At 40.9% G+C, this 17782-nt stretch overlaps 1 protein-coding gene across 11 annotated transcripts in view; it reads left to right on the top strand.

Moving 5' to 3' along the window:
* Positions 1–17782, top strand: part of erg (ETS transcription factor ERG) — a 301473-nt gene that overhangs the window by 248544 nt on the left and 35147 nt on the right. For all 11 annotated transcript variants that reach the window (XM_063050372.1, XM_063050374.1, XM_063050373.1 and 8 more), the window contains 2 exons: positions 13800–13951; positions 16939–17142. In XM_063050372.1, the coding sequence (XP_062906442.1) occupies positions 13800–13951; positions 16939–17142 (356 nt within the window). The remainder of the gene's footprint in view (positions 1–13799; positions 13952–16938; positions 17143–17782) is intronic.

The raw sequence follows: 17782 nt of genomic DNA on the forward strand, positions 1-17782 counted from the left end.
TCAAGGAGTAATCAGTCATAAAATATAAAGGTGTCATCCAAAGAGCCTTAATAACAACCAGCTGAGTCAAGAGAGCAACATGCAAAGAGATATGATTCATGTTTGTCTCCATTATTTAAACTGCATATTTCCCAATACTTTTAAAATGACTACTGCTTGCTAGTCATGCATGGTCATTAGTTAAGGAGAAGTTTGTGTTGCACTTCACAGATTTGATTTGTTTAACTTTAATGTGATGGCTCTTCATCGTTCCAAGAGAAAGCCAGTAATTTGCAGACGTGGTTAGAACATTGGGAGATATTCTTGACAGAGGAAATGGGGGCGGGGATGGCATGAAGTTTCATTGCAGGAAATAAATTTAATATCAAAGAAGCAGAGGAACCCTCCATTGTCACCATGAATTTGTCAACAGGAGCATAACAAAAATGCAAAGGAAGTGAGTGTCACAATGTTTCATTATAATATGAACAAGTCTCTGACAGGATGCAGAATTCCTTTGGGGATAAGGTTCCAGGGACAAAGGTTATCCTGTAAATTCAGGCCAAATCTGCGATTAACTCATTCTACATTCAAGTCTTGTGTCTTGAATGCATCCAACTCACCTCAGACACGGACTCTTAAATTGTCAAAGGGTTGCGAAAATGACAATGTAAGCTAGTCATTTCCTGTTGTTTCTTTGGACCGAGAAAGGCTGGCCGTTACCCAAGGGCAGAGGCCAGGGTTATATAAGCAGCTATTTTTTTTTACTGTAGCTCAATATGTGCCTCCACAACACATTTTTACAAAGGATATACCTGGCCTGTGACTTTAAAGCAACAAGCTACGTTATCACAGACCCCATTTTGTGTGCTGATCTCAGAACCTTCATGCTGTCACCAGGCCAAGAGTCAATCTGGGTGTTGTAAATTTTTCAATTAAAGATTATTGTCTTTCTGTTGAATCACCATGAACACTTAGCAATACTAACGATACAAATACAAAAGAGTTATAAATAAATTCTTTAAATTTTGAATGTGATTTTAGTAAGCTAATTTAACTAATGTTCTCATGTAGTTTCCCAGTCTTGGATTAGCGATGTAATTGAATATTTCATGCAGGTCTCCAGCGAGATCTTCACTTCAGATTATGAATGGAGTTCCTTATTAGCTGGTGGTTTTCTTTTAATATGAATGCGAAATAATAAGATACCTTTGCTCGGAAGTAAAGCAAGAACATTAAAGCATTGTGTTACTTGGCTGAGCTCCTGCAAATTCATACCAAAGCATACTCCAACTCCCAGTGGTCACAAACACGATATTGAGCTCCACCTACAGAAACAGTCTGCCCTTTTAAACACTACAATTAATATGACAATTCTCATTAACAATACATTATTTTAAAAAGCAACAGTTTTTAAAAACGTGTTATAAATGAACTATTCTGGAGGAGCTGCATATTTAAATCCCAGGATGGTGCATCAAGAGAGCTCCTTGCACACTATTTACATAATGTCAGTCATGGTCTGCTGGTATCCTAAAGCTTCACAGCCAAATCCAAATGCTTAAAACACAGTCTTGTTTCTCATGCCAAGATTTGCAAATGGCAATGAAATATTCTACTGTAGTGACAATGACTAATCAATACAAATTGACCAAGGGGCAAATTTCCTCCAGTTCTATGAAGTAGGTCCATGGAATCTTTTATAGCCATGGATTTATGGCAATGGAATAACGTTGCATCAAAAATCATGTAGATCCAATAGTGAAGCACTGATTGAATCATCAGAAAGTAAAGTATAGAATGGGCCCTTATCCATACTGACTATCTGCACTAATCCCATTTACCTACATTAGGCTGGTATCCCACTACGTTTTTCTTATTCAAGTGTCCATCCAAGTGCCTTTTAAATGTTGTACAGATTAGACATCTCTTATCTGAAATTCCAAAATCCACAAACCTCCGAAATCCAAATTTTTTTTGAGTACCGACATGACGTTACAAATAGAGAATTCCACAGGGCACGGGAAAGGTTCTCAGGCAATGTGCAGGTCTCTGTACACCACAGACAGTTCAGAAAAGTGATCTCACATATGTAATGAGCAGAAGTTAATGAAAAATAGAAAAACAATGAATAAAGTGAAAAATGAAGTTCTCAATTATGTACTGAAGGAGTGAACATATGCCAATTAATGGTACGCCGATCATGATACAAGCAAAGATCTATCATAATGAACTGAAAATTAAGGTTATTGTGAATATTCAGCAGGCTGGTTGCAGAACATTAAGAAAAGACACGGCATTAAATGTATAAAGATTTGTGGTCATAAGGCATCTGCTGGTCACGAAGCAGCAGAGAAATTCACTGATGAGTTTGCCAAGATCGTCGCTGATAAAAATCTAAGACAGAAACTTCTTACTGGTAGTACATAAATTCACAATTCAGAATGATGACGATGCAAAACAGCCACTGATTGTTCCCTGGGTGGCCAAAGTAGTGATAGCTTACCTTTCTGATGGTTCAATGTACACATTAATGTTTCATGTATAAAATTATTATAAATATTATATTAAACATAACAATTTTATTTTACTAGTCACAGTTGTTAGCCCTGAGCTGAACCCCCAAACCTAGAGGTCCAGTGGACCACTCTTATTCTAGCCTCTACCCTTTGACCTGTTTGGCATGGGTGACTCAACAAGAACCAAAGCATGAAGCCCTGACTCCAGGCAACATAGCTGTCCGGGTCATTGAGGCATGCAAGTCTCCACTCCACGACAAGGCTGAGGTCCACTTGGAGTTTATTCCCCCCCCCCCCACTCAGCACCACCTGAAAGTACTCCTGTATGGAATGATTTATCTATGGATCGTATGCAGACAAAGGTTTTTCACTTTATCTCAATACATGTGGCAATAACAAGTCACTTACCAATAATCTTTTCAACATAAGGCAAGAAATATGTCTGCTTGGAAGGTTTCACAATATTGAATATCATTTGCAATTCTTCAGAAAACAAGACAAGTCGTGCCAACTTTCAGATGGACCTGTATAGTGTCAATCTCAATCAGACTTGTGCAATTTGCACTAGCCGTACATGAGGCAAAGGCAATGTAAAACAAGCAAAACCTCATATGGCTCCTCCAGAATATGATATCATCATGGCACAGATCCCATGTCAACACATTTGGAGACCATCATTGGTCACAAGTTGAACTGGATCATTCACAAAAGTGCCATGGTTTTAAGAGTCAGGCAGAATCTGAGTATGCTGTCATGAGTGATGAAACCTCTGATTCCTCAAGATCATTCCACACTAAAGATCTCAAGTCAGTAGTGCAATAGAATATTTAGCTGCTAAATGCATCAATTGTGTGGTTGAGAGCAAGATGTTAGTAAATAATGTGAGTAACAGAGTCAGAGGCAAACTGATGGGGGTGGGAGGAGGGGGTGGAGTTCAAGATCTCAAAGACCATAAGACCATAAAACATAGAAGCAGAATTCAGCCCATCAAGTCTGCTCTGCCATTCCATCATGGCTGATTTAGTATCTCTCTCAACCCCATTTTTCTGCCTTCTCCCGTAACCTCTGACACCCTTACTAATCAAGAACCTATCAACCTCTGCTTTAAATGTATCCAATGAATTGGGCCCCACATCCGTCTGTGGCAATACATTCCACAAATTCACCACCAGTTGACTTATCTACCTTTAGACCTTTCAGCTTCCCAAGGACCTTCTCCTTAGTATTAGCAACTGTACTGTGAGGTGTATGATGTCATCCATCTTGGTTTCTCGAGATACAAATAGGAATATTTTTAAGTGATATAAAGCCAAGAGATCAGAGGAATGAGGGGTTTTGGATATTGATATACACAAACCACTAAAGATCTTTACAAAAGCACAAAGCAGACCGAGATGTGTGTCATTAACTCAAGGGCATTGGGATTGAAGTGAGGAAGTGATGCTTCAGCTTTATATATCCTTGCTTAAACCACATCTGGAGCACTGGGTTCAGTTTTGGCCATTTCAGGAAATTGCTCTTGGAAAGGGTATAGTGCTGATTCACCAGAAAGAAGTTGAAATTGTGAGAAGATATTTAATAAAGATATGTCGCATTTTCCTGAGAGTAGAGGATTGAAGAGTGATCCAATTAAAAAGTATTTCATGGAGGGAAACTATTACAGGGAAACTATTTCCTCCAGAGAATGGAAGTGTATAAGAACATTAGAAAAACCAGCAGGAAAAGGCAATATAATATAATACATAGAACGTAGAAGAGTAGATCATAGTACAGACCTTCTGGCCATGACCTTTGGCACCTTAACCTACTCCAAGATCAATCTAATGCTTCCCACTTATGTAGCCCTCCATTTTTCTTTTATCTGTGTGCCTAAAGATCTCTTAATTGTCCTTAAAATATTTGCTTCTACCCTGACTCCTGGCAGAGTGATCCACACACCCACTGCCCTCTGCTTAGAAAAACCTACCCTTATATCTCCACCATATTTTCCTCCAAATCACCTTAAAATTATACCCTCTCGTACTAGCTATTTTCACCCTGGGAAAAAGGGACTGGCTGTCTACTTTATCCATGCATCTTATCATCTTGTATACCTCTATCAAGTTACCTCTCCTCCTCCTTCACTCCAAAGAGAAAAACACAGCTCACTCAACTTTTCCTCATTAGGCATGCTTTCCAATCCAGGCAGCATCCTAGAAAATCTCTTCTGCACCCTCTCTAAAGCTTTCACGTCCTTCCTATAATGAGGTGACCAGAAATGAACACAATACTCCAAATGTAGTCTAACTAGAGTTTTATAGAGCTGAAACATTACCTTACAGTTCTTGAACTCTATCATTTGACTAATGATGGCCAAGTAACTATCCCAACAACTTGCCAAGTAACTTTGACGGATCTATGGACATAGATCCCAAAATTTCCCTGTTCCTGCACCTGTTCAAGCTTGTATTCAACCACTCAAGCTTGATCCATCATTCAATAAGATCATAGTTTATCCTATACTCATCCACTTTGTACTCAATTCCCACAATCCTTGATTTTGTTAGCACCCAAGAATCTACTGATCTTATCTTTGAATATATCAATGACTATGTCGAGAGGAGTCATGTTGGTAAGAAATGTCTATTCATCACAGTACTAATATCTGGAGAAGGATGACTTGATATTATGTTGGGTTAGGATAAGCAAAAGCTGAGGTAAAATCATTCGGGGGTAGAATAGATTAATGGGCAGAAAGCCTGCACCTGTTTGAATCAATGTTAGTCTGCCACTGAGTGTATCTTAGCTCCAATAGAATCCCACTAGAAAGACGTCTGAAAAGATTCAGGTATCTCCCATGCTAAAAATGGGAGAAATTCCTGATTATTTCTGGGGCCATCATAGACCATGATATACAAGCAATGTTCAAACAAAGTATAAATCAGAGAATGAAAACGAGAGATTCTGCAGATGCTGGAAATCCAGAGCAACTCGCACAAAATGCTGGAGGAACTCAGCAGGTCAGGCAGCATCTATGGAAGGGAATAAGAAGCTGCTGCTTTGGACCAAGACCTTTCATCAGGACAGGAAAGGAAGGAAGAGGGAGGTGAGGAGAGGAGAAGGAGTACAAGTTGGCAGGTGATAGGTGAAACCGGGTGAGGTGGAATGTGGATGTGTGGGTGGGAGTGGGGAGGTGAATTGAGAGGCTGGGAGGTGACAGCTGGAAGAGGTAAAGGGCTGAAGAAGAAGGACTCTGATAGGAGAGGTGATAGAATCATAGGAGAAAGGAAAAGATGAGAGGAATCAAAGGGAGGTGATGGGCAGCTGAGAAGAAGAAGAGAAGAGGTAAGAGGGAGCCATAATGAGGAATGGAAAAAGATAGAAGGGGGAGAGGGAGGAGTTACCTGAATTTAGATAAATCAATGTTCATGCCCTCAAGTTGGAGGCTACCCAGATGGAAAATGAAGTATTACTCCTCCAACCTGAGAGAATACCGTCATCATGTCAGTAGAGGAGGTCATGGACTGACATGTTGTATTGGGAATAAATCAGAGCAGGATGGAATACACATTGGGTCAGGCAGCATCCACCAAGAAAGAAGCAGGATTAACATTTCAGGTCCATGAACTCTCATCAGAATTTCCAGCTTCTGCTGTTTTTTTTATTTTTGCTTTTTGATAAACACAAAGCATATTAGAACCAGAACTGGAGGTGAAGGTCTGGCTAATCGTGAATAGTCGACTAGTTTAAGCAGCTGTTTTCCACTGTTACCGGGATCATTGTGGCAAAATTTCAAACCAGAACCAACCCAAAACATTCCTGTGGCTATGAATGTAATGGACCTCAAGATGAAATTCTGGAACCTCTGGCAAGGAAAGGAGTAGTTACACTTCAAATGTGTGACAGACATTGTGTAATTGTGCAACACACACTGAATCATGTAAATGCGCAGAGATAGAGGTAGATGGGGGTGTGGGGAAAAGAGATAGAGTGGGAAGAGAGAGAGAGAGAAAGAAAGAGAGAGAATGGCAAGAGAGAGAGACAGAGACAGAGAAAGGGGAGAGAGTGAGTGAAAGAGACAAATATAGAAAGAGGGAGAGAGAGAGAAGAGAGACTGAAGCCAGTTGAAACCATAAGTAACAGTTCAAATCATTACCTTTCTTTCAGATTTGCTTTAACATGACCTGGCCATAAATTCCAAGCCCAGAAGTCTATCGGAGACAGCAAACTTTAGACGCAATTTTATGAAAACAGCAAAGGAATTTTATGGCTTTGCGTTGTTAAATATGAAACTTGAGTGGCAAAAGTAAATGCATTTTCCTGTCAGATTTTCTGTCCATTATAACAACAATACGTCTTTCTCTCCACCTCAACCAGGGTATGTCCCATGTCCTTGTCCAAATTTGACAATATCAAGCCTACTATGAATCAGGCCAACATCTAACTGTGGTTAACTTCATTCATATGAAAACAAATCAATTTTTTTGTTGAGTTGTTATTCAGCTCTCTGCCTGCACAGCCCTCCCTTGGCACACAATGGCAAGCAAGCACATTTTAACTGTGTTGGGCATTCCACAGCACCATTCAGCTGCAGGCCTGCTATTGGTCCAAATTTTGAACCAGACAGTCTTGTTTATAAGTGGGCTGCTGGGAAATGTCTGAAGTGCATACCACGGCACCAAACACCTGTATTTATTTTTAAAAAGATGATAACTTGTTCCAGTTTTGTTTCATTGCATTGCTAATGAAGGCACGTGTCAGAACTGAAGGAATGCACCCATTTCTGTCCCTACCTTGCTCCCTTTCAATTGAAGTTTGAAATATGCACCAGCTCCACGGTACTGCATGGTGTAAACTGAAAGAAATGGCCACATCCTGATGTCTAAAGTGTGTGTGGGTGGTCCTGATTCTAGTTAATTTTCAAGCACTCCAAGATAGGGTGTCTGACTCTTTTTAAGAGGAATATAGCACCCTGTACTAATTAGAACCAATCTTCATAATTTGAGAGCTCGGAGACAGCTTTGGCTGGAAATGCAAAAATAACACTTTCAGCTATTTCACGTGTTGGAGAAGGAGTCAATTAGCTTTGCTCTCTGGCTGCATGGAGCATGTGAGGCTGCTTTATATATGCTCATTTACTGTAGAATCAGTGCATGTTTCCGAAAAAATAATGCACACAGTGGAAACTTTATTAAGTACACCTGTACAGCTGCTTATTAATGCAAATGCCTAATCAGCCAATCATGTGGCAGCAACTCAATACATAAAAGCATGTGGACGTGGTCAAGAGATTCACTCATTGTTCAGACTAAACATTGGGGGGTGGGAGTGGGGAAGAAATGTGATCTAAGTGACATTGGCCACGAGGAGAGGGAAAAAGGATCAGCCATGATTAAATGGTGGAGCAGACTCGAACCTAATTCTGCTTCTATGTCTTATGGTCTTATGGAATAATTGTTTGTGCCAGACAGGGTGGTTTGAGTATCTCAGAAATTGCTGATCTCCTAGGATTTTCATACACAGCAGTGTCTAGAGTTTAAGGAGAACGATGTGAAAAACAAAAAATACTTCCAGTGAGCTACAGTTCTGTGGGTGAAAATGCCTTGAAAATAAGAGAGGTCAGAGGGAAAAGGCTAGACTGGTTCAGGCTGACAGGAAGGTGACAGTAACTCAGATAACAATGTTTTACAACACTGGTATGCAGAAGGGCATCTCTGAATGCACAACATGTCAAGCTTTGAAGTGGATCGGTGCAACAGTAGAAAACCATAGACATACATTCAGTGGCCAATTTATTAGGCTCAGGAGGTACTTTTCAAAATGGCAACAGAGTGTATATGCTGGGGACCTTTTCAATATACGCAGCAGGCCAGGCAGCATCTCTAGGAACAGGTACAGTCGACGTTTCGGGCGGAGTCCCTTCTTCAGGACTAACTGAAGGAAGAGCTAGTTAGTCCTGACGAAGGGTCTCGGCCCGAAACATCGACTGTACCTCTTCCTAGAGATGCTGCCTGGCCTGCTGCGTTCACCAGCAACTTTGATGTGTGTTGCTTGAATTTCCAGCATCTGCAGAATTCCTCGTGTTTACCTTTTCAATATACATTGACTTAATTATTTGAAATCATATCAAATTAACTTATTTTAACAATGTTTTGCCCTGTAATGTATCACATCGGTGTATACTGGTTAGCCAATCCAATTTGGTTGGAAGTGATCTTGATACTCCAACATTCCCCCATTTTCCTCAGTCCTTTTCAATATCTAATAGCTTTTAATTAACAAACATTTTAAAGGACATTGAACTAAAACAGCTGATTAGCATCTTAAGTTGTATCTCCTGCATCATTTGCAACAACATCCCATTCTCAGTGCAGGGAAAATGTACAGGGATCTTGCCAGGATTTGAGGAAATGAGTTACAGTGAAAGGTTGAATAGGTTAGGATTTTATTCCCTGGAGTACAAGAAAATGAGGGGAGATCTTATAAAGCCATACAAAATTATAAATGGTATAGATAGGGTGAATATATGCAGGTTTTTTCCCCCTCAGGTTGGGTGAGACTAGAACTAGAGAAGGGTGAAGGGTGAAATATTTAAGGGGAATCTGAGGGGGGATTTCTTCACTCAGAGAGTGGTGTGGGTGTGGAATGGATTGCCAGTGGAACTGGTAGATGCAAGTTCAATTGTAATAGTTTAGAAAAGTTTGGATAAGTGCATGGATGGGAGAGGAATCCTGGGCAATGGTCCAGGAGCGGGTCAATGGGACTAAGCAAATCAGGTCAGCATAGACTAGATGGACTGAAGAGTCTGTTTCTGGTCTATAATACTCTATGACTCTATCCCAGGGGACTAAACTTCAATTTATAAAGACACCAGGACAGTCGTAGACTGTTGGGTCACTTTGGCCACTCATAGCTTCATTGTAGCAGTTGTTGCTACACAATGTAGTTTATACCAACTTCCAAATATCACTTTCTATTTATATTAAGGACATTCAAAATTATTGAGGATGTGTAACATGCCCACAGGTTGGCTTTCAGTCCAAGTCTTATTTTCAGGAAAGGACACACACCAATTTTCTTGGTGACCTCTGTTCCCACTCCCATATCAACCTGTCCTTGGCTTTCTCCACGGCCAGTGTGAGGCCAAAATAGAAGAGTAATGTCTCATATTGCACCTTTGTGAATACAACCCAATGATATGGACATTGTGTTTTCTGATTTCAGGTAACACACACTCACTGTGGTCTCTTCTCTCTTCTTCTGATCCATCAGGTTTTCTCACCGTTCCTATCCCCCTTTTTCGTAATTACCAGCTCGTCTTCTATCTGATTCCTTCGGGCTATCACCCATACCCTCACCTAGGGAGTCTCCTATCTCCTCCCCCAGTTGGTCCATTCTGCATATCATTGCTTCTTTATCTGGTTCTGCTTGTTGCCTTCCTTCCTATCACATTCCAGCATTTGCTGCCTCTTGTGGCTCCACATATTTCCCTCTAGCCTCTATCTCTATCTCCATTTCGACATCACCACTACCCCCAGCACTCCAACCTCACTTCTTTTCCTAATATTCCCCATCCCTTTTTTTGATAAGGCTATAAGATCGTAAGACATAGGAGCAGAATTAGGCCATTTGGCCCATCAAGTCCGCCCAGCCATATCATGGCTGATCCATTTCCTTTTCAGCCCCAATCTCCTGCCTTCTCCCCATAACCTTTAACACCCTGACTAATCAAGAACCTATCAACCTCCACCCTAAATACACCCAACGATCTGGCCTCCACGGCCACCTGTGGCAATGAATTCCACAGATCTGTCACCCTTTAGTTAAAGAAATTCCTCGTTGTCTCCATTCTAACTGGACATCACTCTATTCTGAGGCTGTGTCCTTTGGTCCTAAACCCCCCACTATAGGAAACACCCTCTCCATATCCACTCTCTCTAGGTCTTTCAATATTCAAAAGATTTCAATAAGCTCTCCTCTCATGCTTCTAAATTGTAGCGAGTACAGGCCCAAAGCTGTCAAATACTCCTCATATGATAACCTCTTGTCCTATCTCTCTCTCTACCTATCATCCATCATTCACTGTCTCCAAACTCCACCAGTCCCCTACCCCCATCTGTCCATTATCCCCTCCACATCTGGTTTCATCTGTTGCTTTTTTCCTGTTGCCTCACCTCCCTATACTGGCTATGTCCCTTCTACACACTTGGTCCTGATGCAGATACTTGAGCTAAGACCTCAGCCATCCCTTTGTCTCTACATATGTTGCCTGATCCAAGCAGTTCTTCCAGCAGTTTGTTTTTCTTTCCCCCAATCAGGTCACGACATCTGTAGTCTCTTGTGTCTCCACTTTAATGATATCATCCATTGATACAAAACAACATTTTGCTTTGTATCAAGAACATTTTAGTGTACCTTTTAAATGTATCATATAATTTTAGGGACACAGAGTCTGTAGAAAATTGTATTTACCTCTATTTGCAGTGAATTATTGGGTCTCATCCAGTTCCAATCTTATGTGTTCATCATAGAGACTGTCAGTACATTCCCCTTGGTGACCCAAGTATGCAGCAATTCTGACAACCTCTTCTCTCTTCTGGCAACTGACTCCATGCCGTACAGACTCAACCACAACTCCTGTTCTCTGTGTTTATGTATTTATTTGGCAATTTGTCTTCGTTTCCAAATTGATTATTTGTTAGCCATTGTTTAGCAACAGTTCTCCTAAATTCTATTGTATTTCTTTATTTTCCTGTAAATGCCTGCTAGAAAATGAATCTCAAGGCAGTATACGGTGAAATATGCCGACAGTATACACTGTGATATTAAGCTTACATTGATTCTGAATTTGACCGTGCTTGCTTTCTCAGACAATTATCATCTCCATTCAAATACTCATTCGCAAAGCCAATGGAAAAGGAAATCATCTCTACCGTTCTCAGCTAATGCATTCTCAAATTTATGATGAGATCACGACAGGGACTTGTGAAAATGCTGCACCATTGAGTTTGTCAGTGTAAAAACCTGTCCATGTTTCACCGAGACCAATTTACTTCTGAGCTTCTGTTTTAAATGTCAGAAGACTGCTATGCATCTCCGTCTACATCCTACTGCTATATGCATCCACAGCTTTACAAGACAGATTCACTCGTTCTTCTGGCAAATGCGCAGTATTTGTGCCTTCTGAGAAAATAAGTCAGTCTACACTCAATGGCCACCTTATTAAGGTACCTCCTGCATCTAATAACGTGGCCACTGAGCATATGTTCATGGTCTTCTTTCTCTGTGGCTCATCCACATCAAGGTCTGATGCATTGTGCGTTTAGAGGTGATCTTCTGCATGGTTAACTGAGTTACTGTCGCCTTCCTATCAGCTGAACCATTCTCCTCTGACTGCTTTCATTAGCAAAATGTTATCACAACAGAACTGCTGCTCACTTGAAGTTTTTTTTTGTTTCTCGCGCCATTCTCCGTAAACTCTAGAGACTGTTGTATGTGAAGATCCCAGGAGATCAGCAGATTTGGAGATACTCAAACCACCCTGTCTGGCACCAACAATCATTCCATGGTCAAAATCACTCAGTTCACATTTCTTCTCCGTTCAATTGTTTGTTCTGGACAACTGAACCTCTTGAATATTTCCTTATGTTTTCGTGCATGGAATTGCTGCCACTTGATTGGCTAATAAAATATTTGCATTAATGAGCTGGTGCATAGGTATACCTAATAAAGTGGCCTCTAAGTGTATGTATCACAGTGGTAATGCTACTGAAATGTATTAGGGACTGTGTTCAAAGATATCGACTCAGGGATTCTGAAAAGAAAATTTAAAACCTCCATGTATGTAGTATGTAACTTCTTAAGGAATTTGCGGCAAATAGTACTTAAAGGAAGTCTAAAAGATCACAATAAGGAAATTTATTCCAGAGTGGTCTAATGTTCTTTTTTTTAAACTGTATTTAAAAACTCCTCTGTTTTCTAGTGAGAAGTAAGAGTTCAGAATCTGGTCATATGAATGATTAGCAGCATCAGGGCCCTTCAATAAACAGATGAAAATGAGCCAATGCTCCTGTTAATGCATTCTTTGACTTCTGTGGGAAGGGTTATTTGTATAGGTATTGAGAAAGCATGTATTTCAGGCACTGACCGAATGACCCAATGTGTGACACGTACACAAATAAAGGGCACATTGGTGCTTGGATGAGAGCAGAAGAACGCATTTCCCTGGATGGTGACTCCAGCAGGTTTGGCATGATGAGGAGAAAGGGGAGGAAGGCTCTCCTACGTTCAGCTTCAAAGAGTAGAGCTCTTACCTTAGCTTTGGGTACTTTGTCTGGGCAAGTGTTATGACACACCTGGACTGTGTTCATTCTTGGGCCCAACTGTAGTTTCACAGAATCTAACACTCCTGGCTGAACCGGACAGAGATGATGAGAGTATATTCACAGCAACAGGAACAGAATGGCTGGAGACCATTCTGAATGTTGGATACAGCTCCCATCAGTCCTGTTTATCCAGACCCATAAGGACATCAGAAAAAAATATGTACTAATCTTCTCATCCTGTTCTGGATCTCTCTACCTAGGTCTACATGATTCTTTAACAAGGCCAGTATGAGCATCAAAACATTAAGTGTTAGTACTGATCATGAGCAGAAGCTAAATAACATCATTGGAAACTGGCTTGTCTATGGTGAAAGCCTACTGTCGAGCACAAGATGCACAGTTAAAATAGAATAAGGCACTAGGTCTGTATAGACAAAGGGCAGAGCTTTGTGCTAACAAATTAACTCTTTAGAGATCTCATTGTGCTGTGGTTTGGAGGGGAAAATGGTGGTTGAAGTTAGACTTTTGTCAGAACGATAAATAAGGTTACTGAAAAAATGTCATGTTTTGAAATATGTTTTCAAGTTGATTCTTGCTTAGCAAGCCATTTCCTACCAGTTAATGAGTCCTTGTTTCACTGACCAAAACTTGATCTCTGCGTCTCATGTTCCCTTTGCTAAAAGTAGCCTCGTTAAATTGTTTAATACCCCTTGGAGACCCCAAATCACTAACATTTTGTTCCACCGAAAGAAACCCCCTACACAGAATTTTATGCAATGCATCTGTTGTTTTAGAAGAACTTGAAAAACATGCTGCATAATAAAACATTCATTCTGTTTAATGCCAAGTGTGTGTGAATTTATGAAGGACTGATGTTTGCATGCTTTGCCAAACTCCTCACCTGCAGCCACCCCAGGTGCCCCAGCCACATAGCACCTGCATTCCACTCATAAATGTTCCATTGATTTTCACAAGACTTTTTTTTAAATTTGTGCAGAAACTCACCAGAACATTGCAGCGTAGCCAAAGCGGGAAAGATGGTCAGTGGCTCAGAGAATGTTCCAATGAGCTACAGTAACTACATGGAGGAGAAACATGTGCCGCCTCCCAACATGACAACTAATGAGCGGAGAGTGATTGTTCCAGCAGGTAACCATTTTAAGGACAACTTTTAAGCATATGGCTATTAACATGCACAACAGATGGCTTCAAAAATAAGCATGCAAACACACACACCAGCTTGGGTCAACACTTACAGAATTAAAAAAAAAATGTTCAAACTGGTGAAATTGGGTACGAGCAGGAATGCAAAACAGATGGAACTTTCTGAGCTTTCATAGTATGGTGGTGATGCTTTGGTTAAGTTACTGGGCTGGTAACCCAGAGCTCTCAACTAGCCCCGTCCAGGTAAAGGGTCCTGACTGTCCACTCCTCTCCACAGATGCTACTTGACCTGCTGAATTCCTCCAGTGTGGTGTGTGAGCTCAGCTAACAATCCAGAGATCTGAGTTCAAAAGTCCCACTAGCGCAGCTGAGGAATTTAAATTCAGTTAATAATATAGGATTGAAACAAATGTATTCATTGAAAATGATGACCGCACGCTAACTGGATAATTGGAAGATGCCTTCTGGTTCGCTAACATTTTTCGGGGGAGGAGATCCTGACCTGATCTGACCTGACCCATAAATGACACATGGTTGGCTCTTATTTCAGGAGCACATAGGGATGGGCAATGTGTTGATGTTGCCAGTCAGATCCAGATCCTGAAAAGCGGATGAATAAAGGATATTGCATAATGGTCAATTTTGAATGCAAGGCAGGACTGAAGATCAGGAAAAGGACATATTGAGAGAATGATCTAATTCCAATGGTTCTATAACCTGTCAATGTCCAAGTTAGACCCCTGAAGAGGGATACGGGCTTTGGTTCTAACGTTGGTGTAGGATAAATTTCAACGGATCTAAATGACCTCGGGAGACAATGTACGTTTGTCCTTCTTCCTTTGCAGCTGGGCTGTGCACATTTTTCCCTTTTCCTGTACCATGTTTCTGTCTCCTTGAATTTAAATGTGGCAAGGCCTAGAATATGGAATTAGAAAATAGATCACTATCTGGGGTTACGATCAAACTTTCTTCCATACTATTTGCCATTATAGGGAGCATTACACAATCATACATTCAGATAGAATCTTTTTAATTGCTTGGAGACACAAGAAAATGCAAATGCTGGAATCTGGAGCAACAAATTCCTGGAGGAATTTTATGGTGCAAGCATTATCTTTAGGCAGGTGTGGCGGAGGGAGGAGGAATTGTCGAATGTTCCGGTTGAAACACTGTGTCATATCACTGTCCATTATTGCTTTTCTGAAATGATTGCTGGACAAAATAAGAACGGCACGGTAGCATGGTAGCTAGCACAATGCTTTATAGTATCAGTAGCCCGGGTTCAATTCCCGCTGTGCCTGTAAGGAGTTTGTATGTTCTCTCCGTGACCGCGCGGGCTTCCTCTAGGTGCTCCGGGTTCCTCCTACAGGCCAAAGACGTACCGGTTGGTAGGTTAATTGGTCATTGTAAATTGTCCTGTGATTAGGCTAGGGTTAAATCAGGGGATTGCTGGACGGCATGGCTCAAACGGCCAGGAAGGCCCTGTTCCACACTGTATCTCAATAAATCAATTTTTAAATGTAGAAGTGAGAGAGTGTGCATATGTGTGTGTAGACGCACATCTCCATGCAATGTCAGATATACTGCCCACAACTGGAGTATAAGTGTTGTCTGCAGAACAGTGGCCGTCGAGGATAAAACTAGTGCCATTAATTCCTCAAGCAAGATGTGCAGATGCAGTGGAAGAGACAGAGGGGAAGATTTTCTGCTTAGGTGGAAGTATAACAATAGCAGTAGTTTATCATCACATCATCATAAACTCTTTATGATCTTGTATTTAATCGTTTAGCTGCACAGCACTTTTCAGTAGCTTTTACACTTCATTTTGCATTGCTATTGTTTTACCTTTTTCTAGCTCATACGCAGTGTAAGAGTTGAACTGTATGAACAGTATGCAAGACAAGCTTTTCACTGTATCTTGCTACTTGTGACAATAATAAACCAACAATTGTTATCCATCCTGTCTCATTACATACACTGCATGAAATTTTTCAGGTGATCCTCTGCATCAGCTATAGCTTAGTTGATGGTAGTTTTATCTCTGAATCACAGAGTCTTGTGTTTTAATCTCACAGCTGGTGCTTGATCACAAAAAATGCTTGATGTTCCACTGAATGATGCATTTTTGGAAGTGCTGTCTTTAGAAAGAACCATTGTATCAAATCCCCTCCTTACTCCTTTAGGAAGAAGCAATCATATAGTGGCATTCTCCATGGAACAGTAAGGAGCAATTGGCGCCCTGCCCAAAATCCATCCCTCAATGAGCGTGACTGAAGCAATCAATTGATCACATTATTTTATAGTTGATTATGGAAGCTTGCTCTGAGAAATGTAGCTGCTGCATTTTTTGCACTATGAGACGGCCTGACCTTCGACTGTATCTCCAATGTACTTTAACCTAGCAAATACCGAAAGGCCTGGATAGAGTGGATGTGGAGAGGATGGTGCCAACAGTGTGAGAGTCTAGAATCAGAGGACGCAGCATAAAAATAGAAGGAAATCCCTTTAAAACAAAGATGAGGAGGAATTTCTTTATCTGGGCTGTGGTCAATCTGTGCAATTCATTGCCACATATGACTATGGAGGCCAAGCGATTCAACAAATTTAAGGCAGAGGTTGGTAGGCTCTTGATTAGTAAGGGTGTCAAAGATTAAGGGGAGAAGACAGGAGAATGGGGTTGAGAGGAATATTAAACCAGCCACACTCAAGTGGCAGAGCAGACTTGAAAGGACAAGTAGCTTATTTCTGCTCCTATGTCTTATAGTTTAAAGAAACATAGAGCAGCACAGTATAGGTGCTTCAGTCCATGATGTTGGACCTCTTGAGAAATGAACACCAACCATCAGTTCACAGTATTCAGGTTGACTATGAGTCAGAGGGGAAAGTGACCACACTGTTTTACATTGCTAATCTTTGTGCTTTCAATTTTATCCACCACCACCCACTACCCCACCCTGCTCCCTAACATGCAGATCCTACACTGTGGTCCACAGATCATGTGAAACAATGGCTGGAGTGGGCAGTGAAGGAGTACGGCTTGATTGACGTCGATGTGCCACTCTTCCAGAACGTTGATGGCAAGGAGCTCTGCAAAATGACCAAAGAGGATTTTCAGCGCCTCACCCCAAGCTACAATGCCGACATCCTCCTGTCACACCTGCAGTACCTCAGAGAGAGTAAGAACATTTAACATCTTTTAAGAGTGTTTGGCATTGATTTTGGTCTTTTGAAAATCCAAGTTGATTTTCTCTCGTTTGCTTTACACAAAGTAAAACTTGTCCTGTGCTCCATACTCCAATGCAGGAATGTGTCTGAAACATCAGCACTATCTTTGACTACTTTACAATTTGTCAGTTGTAAAGTCATTCTCATGTGGATTGTGATGTGGTTATTAAGGTACAATTAAAATAGTCCAATAAGATACCTTGGTATTTGGTTAAAACCATTTCCTTGATTAATTGGCCTTTCTCCATATCAATTTCCTCCCATGCTATGGTGAAGGTTGTAACTCCATCTTGTTCTGTGCCTCCAAAGTTCAAAGTAAATTTCAAAATTCCAAGTTCAAAGTGAAGTTCAGTTCCTTGTGGATCTTGTGCTCCAGTTTTAAAAAGTGTGTGAGGCCTGTTGGGACTTGTCTGTAGAGCAGGAAATCGCTTGGGTTGATAGCAACTTAGCAGAGGCTAATAAAAAGACCAGACGTTTAAATGGTGTGGCCATTGTGGGAATGGTCAGACTTTGAATCAACAGGCTTGGGTGAGAACAGGTGTAAGCTAGAACTTGTGTTTGAGAAGTTAGACTGTAACAAGTGTAGGCAGG

Source organism: Mobula hypostoma, chromosome 6, assembly GCF_963921235.1.
Source record: "Mobula hypostoma chromosome 6, sMobHyp1.1, whole genome shotgun sequence".
NCBI classification, from domain to species: Eukaryota; Metazoa; Chordata; class Chondrichthyes; order Myliobatiformes; family Myliobatidae; genus Mobula; species Mobula hypostoma.